At 36.3% G+C, this 7,871-nt stretch overlaps 1 protein-coding gene across 1 annotated transcript; it reads left to right on the top strand.

Annotated features, from left to right (window-relative positions):
- Positions 1–752: 752 nt before the first annotated feature.
- On the top strand, positions 753–7,270 carry LOC142527575 (uncharacterized). The gene is made up of 12 exons (XM_075632419.1): positions 753–985; positions 1,397–1,540; positions 1,648–1,763; positions 2,244–2,398; positions 2,814–2,902; positions 3,003–3,543; positions 3,947–4,051; positions 4,859–5,007; positions 5,090–5,169; positions 5,385–5,490; positions 6,720–6,794; positions 6,882–7,270. Exons 1-12 carry the CDS (start codon positions 896–898, stop codon positions 7,017–7,019), a joined length of 1,788 nt encoding a protein of 595 aa, XP_075488534.1. The 5' UTR covers positions 753–895; the 3' UTR covers positions 7,020–7,270.
- The last annotated feature ends 601 nt before the right edge of the window (positions 7,271–7,871 follow it).

Below are 7,871 nucleotides of genomic sequence, written 5' to 3'. Positions count from 1 at the left end.
AATACTTTTAACACATCTGAATATTTTTTCTCCACATTTATCGGAACTAATTACTATGTATAGAGCTATCAAAATGAGTAAGGTCCGCCCCTCAAAATAAGTGGGTTGGGCTAGTTGCATGCTTGTCTGTTTAATATAACTAAAAACTAACATGTTTGACCATCTGTCGACCTGCTTCTTTAGTTCGTTTTGACGACTCTACCTGTTATGTGGTAAATATCGTTTGCATGTATTAAACCATCATCTAGGCTTAGCTAGAAGTTGGGAGAGGGAAAAAAGAAGAGAAAATTAAAAAAGAGAGAAAATAAAATAAAAATTAGTTTTCCTTCCATTTTCACCCCCATTTGGAAGGAATTTGTCTTCTCTATCTATAACAAAAAATTTTCTTCTATTAAAATCTCCCAAACAACAAAATTTTTAACATTTTATTTCATTTCCGTTCTTTTCCTTCCAAATCACAACTCCCAAGCTAAGGTCTTAATGTGAATTTTTCAATCCCAAAAAATCCGTTTCTCGGCAAGGCAATTTTTTTTAAAAAAAAACTTAATAATAATGACGAAAGTTTTCATTTTACAAACTTAAAAAAAAAACTTAATAATGATGACGAAAGTTTTCATTTTACAAACTTAATTTCTAATTTTTTAACGATAATATTTATACAAACAAATCGTATTGATACAAACAAATATCGTGTGTACTGATATGTTAAAAGCCCAATTGTTATATATATAAACTGGACGTTAGCTCAAGGCCCGCCGCCGCCACTCCGCAAGACCTTCCATTTATGCATAGAACTTCTGAAGCCAAGACTCGGAAAACGCAAATTCTTAGGGCCACCTTTCCTGTTACCATTCTTCGTTTGTTTTTCTGAATACTCAGCTCTCAGTAAGGCACAATGGGTTCTTCCCACATAAGAGACATATTAACTGCGTTCAGTCCAACTCTAGACTTGTTTGCATTAAGTCTCGGTGATGGTAGAATAAAGGTACGGTCTTTCACTGCCGTTGGATCCTATGGAATGTTATAAGGGAGAAATAAGTAGTCAGAAAATCGCTCTTGTTTGTCTATAGCTTTGTTAACCTCATGCATTTACTTCTACCATTTGAGTTACATACTCTTAGCTTTGGCTCGGTTTTGACTTCATTTTATGTAAAATTTTCGTTTTTCTACTGGAATTTTGGGCCCCTGTTTGACAGTGTGAATATGTATGAGCGCGGTGTTTTGTTTTATGATGATGATTTTAATGTTTATGAGCTAATATGCTGTGAGTGAGAGATAAAGTGACAGGAAACTGAGAGTTTAAGAATGAATTCTTGAGATGGTTTCTGGTCTAGGTAATGGGCTTTAATTCTTACCGCGAGGTTGATTCATTGCGTTTCATGTGGGAATTTGTCAGATATGGGACACAGGAAAGGGTCAGGTGCAGACTGAATTTGCAGATATTGCTTCAGCCGAATCTACTGGTATATTCGGAAAACATGAAAGAGGGCACCTTTCAATGGATTATACATGTATGAAGTGGTTGTCTTTGGACAAAAAGGTTTTATTTTTCAAGACAACTGAAATTTTACAAGCGGTTTTCTCTATTGTTTTGTTGATGTTGGTTCTTGGGTGTCCCAATATTTCCGTTGTCTCTAATGTGTCTAGAAAAAAAGGAAGCTTGGAACTTCTTTGTTGGTCTTGGGAACAGGCAGTGGCGATGTACTGGCCTTGGACGTGTCTGCTGGTGAGGTGAAGTGGAGTATTAACAATTGTCATCCTGGGTGAGTTTTTTTATTTATGAAAGAATTGTAGAAGTTGCAGGTGCAATTTGCTTTCGTTAGCTTTATTCTGTTGTATATTCAATATGAAAATGTTTCCATGGCCTATAAAAATTATTCATTTATTTTTTAGCCTAGTTTTATTGTGCGCTTTGCATATACCTGAGGAGAAGAGACTTTAAATCATTGATTTTTTAGTAGCTCCGTAGTGGAATATTTCATACTAAATTTTTGTTTAAAATGTTCTGGAAAGTGTGAATCTTTATGGCTGTTTGCCCCAGATGATCTCAAATTAATGAAACAAAACTGGTACTTCTGTTACTCCACAGTTCATTGGGAAAAAGTTTCAATGGATCTTAATTCTGCGTTGTCTGCTTTTACCATTTGTGTCGGGGTCATTAGCTAAACTCAAAGTTTTTACAAATAGAGTACTAGAAGGTCAGTCTAACCGTTTCTTTTTTTTTTTTCATGTGATAAGTGCAGGGGTGTAAATGCCATCTCCGTTCCTGCTAAAGGTTCAAGCATTTACACTGCTGGGGTGGATGGCTTGGTTTGTGAAATAAACTCTATGTCAGGAGATTTGTTAGGAAGGTTTAGTGCTATGTCAAGATCAATTTCTTCTCTATCTGTTTCGCCAGGTACATTTTTAAATTCCTTGTTGCAGCGGAGTACAGATATTCCTTTTCCATTTGGAGTTAGATCATTATCATCACATTTCTAGTAGAACTTGATGATATGACTGCCAAGTGAGTGAAAAGGATATAGATGCATCATTTGGTATGGGCTGTTGAGTATAGACACAGTCGATAATAAATATCTTCTCTAGATCATAGAAGAAGTATAGCCTCTGCTCACCCAGAGTGCCACTGTGTTGTTTTGATGTTCTGCATTTGCATTTGAAAGGAAGAACCATCGACAAGTATGCCAAATCTATGACCCTGCACATCTCATTGTATCTTTTTCTCATAGTCTTTCAATGTCCTATTTGAGAACTTATAGTTGAAAAATCTTGTTTTTCTGCTTACATCATGTCTCGGGTTGGCTACATATCAGATGGAACAATGCTAGCCACTGCTGCTGCTCAATTGAAGATTTTCAATAGCTCAGATCGCAAAAAACTGCAGAAGTTTTATGGTCATCCCGTGAGATTCTAACACTTTTCTTTGGCTACATTTAATTTGTGAATTTTACGAGCGTGATGCATGCTAGCAAGATTCATTGATTATTTGTAATTTTAAATAGGGGCCAGTGAGATGTGTGATTTTCTCAGAAGATGGTAAATATGTGCTTTCTTCCGCTATGGGCGAAAGATATGTTGCAATTTGGAGAATTGATGGTAGCAAAGAGAAATCAGCCTACTTGTTTCTTGCTATGGACCATCCTGCAGTTTTCTTGGATTGCAGGTGCTTCAATGGAAGAAATGAAGATGATACGGGTCTCTCTGTTTTGGCTATATCGGAAATGGGTATATGCTATTTTTGGCATGCAAATACCATGGATGAATTACGCAATTCCAAACCCACCAAAATTTGCGTACCTTGCGATGAGGGACAGAAACACAAGGGGGCATTTACTTCTGTTTTTGCTGCAAAACTACAAACCATTTCCAAGCCTGCATGTGGTCATGTGTTTCTTGCTTATGGTCTACTAATTAAACCATCATTCAACAAAATTGTGGTGCAGTCAGGGACCGACATAAATTTGAATATTTCACATGATGGGATCCTTCTTCCCATCAATCAAACTCAGAAACCAATGAAAGCATCGGACATGCGCAATCGAGGCAAGTCAATCTTCTCCTAAAAGTATTGGTTTTTGGGTTTGAAAGATGTTATTTCTCTCAACAGAAAAGAGAAATTGTTGTCCGTGTATTTATGCCCTTAAGTTTTCTTACCCAACTACATGGCTCACCCAGTCTTGCCCATGATATATATTTTCTCGGACAGTTGCTGTTTAGCGTTTACATATTTGACTAGAAACATGGCCTAGTGCTATATGTATATTGTGATGTGTTTCTCTTAATTAAAACTTCTGTAAGACTGCCCCTTGAATTCCGTTCAATTCTGAGCATGGAGTACATGGAACTTTTGGCAAGTGCTTATTCACTTAGATAAACTTGACTCTGTTCTAAAGTTCATATTGTTATCGGAATTATATTAATCTAAACTTTTTATGACGATGAACAGTTACTGCTCTGGATGGATCAAATGCTGAGGGTGCTTTGCATCCTGTGCCTAAGGTATCTGATCTGGTTGATGGGAAATTTGGAGCTGAGCTTGTGGAACAGAAAGGTGGGCTTAAAAGTTAATAACCAAGCTTCTCCTCGTGAACTTACAACCGTTCTGGTTTTTATGGGAAGGATTTTAATTTTTGCCAGTTTCTATTTTGCTTCAAGTCAAGCCAATCCATCTTAACCTCATTGTTGTATCCGTCATTTAGTTTCTTTGGTGCCCTTTATGAAAAAAATTCCCAAGAGATCACTTTCCCATACAATGTGTTTAAAATATGAAATGGAAGTAATAGAATAAATTATCAGCTGTTATTTATCAATACTGTAGGACATTTGCATATGTGACAGTATCCAGTCCTCTTTCGATACCCCAAACCTCCTTGAAAAAGTTATTCATTGTGTTTTGTGGCATATGCAATGTAAGCATGAATGCTGCCCAGACATCTCAAGTCATCGGTATCAAAACTGTTGCCATCCATGTTGGATTTATGGAAATTTTTTGACTATAAGATTTCGAGACAGGGACTCTTTAATCTAAAAGGCTAGTATTAGGTTTTGGTGCTCCACTTGCCCTTATGAACCCAACCACCTCATTCCATTCATATTGATTTTCTACTATTTTTTTGTTGAAATGTCATATAACAAGCTGCAAAAAGGCTTTTTTTTCTTCTAGTTGTTTTCCACTAGCACAGTTGTTTCTATAGTAATCTCTATAATGTCTTGAAATACGATAACTTGATTGTCTAGCGGTTCTCAATGCAAGGATCTTATACTTGAAGATTTAAAATTAATACATGATATTCATTTCTTGTCAAAAATTTAAGATGATTGGAGGATTAATTCATTATTAAGCGCTTCTCATTTGCAGATAAAGATTTCGACAAAGTGTCCCTTTGTATGGAAGACCAGCTGAGAACTTTGGGAATACTTGGCAACAACTATGATACACTTAGCTCAACATTGAAATCCAAAATGTTGAAGGCCATTGATCTTGAAGAAAACACACCGTATAAGAAGGTTCGCCTTCTTGATTCAACAATTGTGTTTTTCTATACCCGTCTTGCTCCCTCAAAAACAATCTTTTTTACCAACTATACAGGTGAAGGCGACTACCTTGTCAATGGAACCGAATGATGCAATCAACCTTTTAAAGGGCTTGATAGATATTCGGCAGTCCAGGTATGCTCTAAAGCATTTTTAGCAACTTGTTTTAACTACCAGAGAAGCTGAGACAACCTCTTTCCGCACGAAGAACAATAAAAGTGGCCCTCTATTTGAAATTTTGAAAATATGATAAAAATTGTGCTTCTCTTAAATCATCTCAGTTTTGAAATTGTTCACGGCACATGTTTTTTTATGGTTAGTTCGTACTCTTACCATGTTTATTTTCTCAGATACAAGAGTGGGACGCATGTTCTTCCATGGATACACTGTATATTGGTATATCATGGAGATTATGTTAAATCTCAGGAACCTAAACTTCTTGATGCCTTGAACAAGGTAGAATGTGGTGAAATTTAGCTTCATTTCTCCTTTGTATGTGGTGCTCTAGATTTCTATCATTACTAATTTGAGGGAAATACCTATAAATCTTGGCTTTTTCCCGTTGTAATATCAACTCTTGAGGTTGCGTATGAATACAAGTATTTAAGTTTAAAATGACCATAGATTTGGAACAATTTTAAATCTATTACATTGGATGAAACCAAAGTCTATGGAAAGGTTTGAATTTCGCCAAATTTGTAGATTGCCAAACAATTACAATAAATTTAAATAATTGATTAGAAAATTTTCCATCTGAATGCACTCTTTGGCAGCTGTTTGGTGGGATGAGATTTGGAAGTAGTGGATTTTTAAATCCACTCCTCAACTTCGTGGTATATGTGAGCTAAACTACTTGTTATCCGTCCTTAGTTTACAAAAATGATCAATCCACGTTGCTATAGAAGTCTACTACAACCACTAATAAACCATTTTAAATTTTCATTTTCAACCAACGTGGGAGAAAGATATAACAATCACCCTCTCTACTTGAGAATGTGACGTTCTCGTCGCAGCCTAACTCCTCCATCCGCGAGCATCGAGAATCTAGATTTGGTTCTTTCAGGTTCAAAAGGTGGCTCTCTTGGATGTGTTACTTTGACCTGCGTAGCACTTACTTCTCTGTGTTCTTGTTAGTGACTGTTTCTGATAGCCATTATGTCACGTCTTGGGCACAGGCCTGTGTATGTGCAATCACAATCGCACAATGATTTCCTATAACAATCATTTTAAACTTTTAGTTTTAGTCAATGTGGGACAAATACATCACAATGCATTCATTTATACGCAGCTTTAGGTTTTTTAACCTGATATCGGACAATTGGTATTTCCATAATTTATGAAAGGGTGTTATTTTACTCTTGTACCTATGGCGAAGCATTATAATGACCCCGATCAATCTTGCTGTGCTTTGGTTAAATGTTTCCTTACGATAAAAAGCTTCTTTGAATCCCTGGACATCAAGTGTCAGCTGATTTTTTACCATCGCCATTAATGTAAGAATTGATGGAATAATCTCATAGCGTCTATACCTGGAGGTAGCGATTACTTGAAAATTTCTGGTGTCACACCAATTAAAATACCAAGACTTGATATAGGTTTTTTTCTGTTTTCCTTAGGTTTTGATGATTTCATGCGGTAATATATGATGCACATTGTTCTTTGTTAATCCTTTGCTTCTTATTCAGCTCACCAGATCTAAAGGGGCTGCCATGAACGCCTTATTTCAGTTATCTGGTCGGCTGCTGCTGGTGTCTGCTCAGGTTATTTTCCTTATGGTGTGTCAGATTCGAGTTAATCATTGATTGTTTGCGTAAAACCTGATGCAAATAGTTTTGCATTGACAACAGATTGACAAGGCTACGAGTAACAAAAGTCTTTTGATAGAACACAATGAACAAGATGATGGAAATGACGATGAGAGTATTGATGAAGTGCTTTACGATGTAGTAGACGATTTTCATACGAGCAGTGAAAATGACGAGTAGACCTGTCTCCTAACGAGAATTAAGATATTTTTGCTTTTGTTGTATTATTTCCTTTGCTCACGGTCCACGGAGCAGTTTTGTTACCCAACATTTCTTGAATGCTTTATATATATATATAAACACACACACACACACACAAGTGAAGAATTTAATCTTTACTTGCTGTGCATAACCAGTGTGCTTGTGGGCACGAGTCATTCTTCAGATGTGAGATATCAATGCTAGCTTTCATATCGCAATAATTCGACACATTTGTCTGTATCTCAAAATTTCGCCCTATAATAGATTTTAGCTTGCAGTAAATCGATTTGATTACTGGTCTTCGAAAACCTCATTCAAGAATTATATTTGGTCCTAAATTCTTGTTGTCCCTCTAATCTTGCTTCTTGAGTGTAGTACTGGATTCTTGCTTTTTCCAGGACATCTTTTGTTTCCTTGTGTGCACCGTCCAACTATTCTGCATGCACGTGATGTTTCCAGTTGCAAATGTTGGATCTCGGTTTCTACGCACCCAAATGCAGCGGAAGTTTAAATTTTTATTTTATTTTGACAATAAAAATATGTTTTGCTTTGGGCGTTCTTATGATTTTATCATAAACATTCATAGGGCGATAGAATCGTTATACCTTTGGTGAATAAATCACATGAATACAACTACTCCGGTATTAGCGGGAAGTAGCTTTTGTTGTAAATCCTTACGAACGTTTTTCGATCTCCTAATCCGGTCAACGACTAGAATACTTGTTCTTCTTCTAACTTGCACTAGAAAGCATAGAAGATATTTGCGTTTGAGATTAAAAACTCAAAAATTGTTCAAAACCCATTTGAGAGCAATTTTAATGGTCGAGAGAA

The sequence above is a fragment of the Primulina tabacum genome, chromosome 15, assembly GCF_025594145.1.
Source record: "Primulina tabacum isolate GXHZ01 chromosome 15, ASM2559414v2, whole genome shotgun sequence".
NCBI lineage: Eukaryota > Viridiplantae > Streptophyta > Magnoliopsida > Lamiales > Gesneriaceae > Primulina > Primulina tabacum.
Note: the sequence above shows the minus strand (reverse complement) of the source record. Positions and strands in the feature narration are given on the sequence as shown.

What these genes read in the sequence shown, in the direction of transcription:
- LOC142527575 (XM_075632419.1), top strand. Translation starts at nt 896, where the DNA reads ATGGGTTCTTCCCACATAAGAGACATATTAACTGCGTTCAGTCCAACT. An exon ending in TTCTCTATCTGTTTCGCCAG is followed by an intron (nt 2,399 to 2,813) that starts GTACATTTTTAA and finishes GCTACATATCAG; the next exon opens with ATGGAACAATGCTAGCCACT. An exon ending in ATCGGACATGCGCAATCGAG is followed by an intron (nt 3,544 to 3,946) that starts GCAAGTCAATCT and finishes GACGATGAACAG; the next exon opens with TTACTGCTCTGGATGGATCA.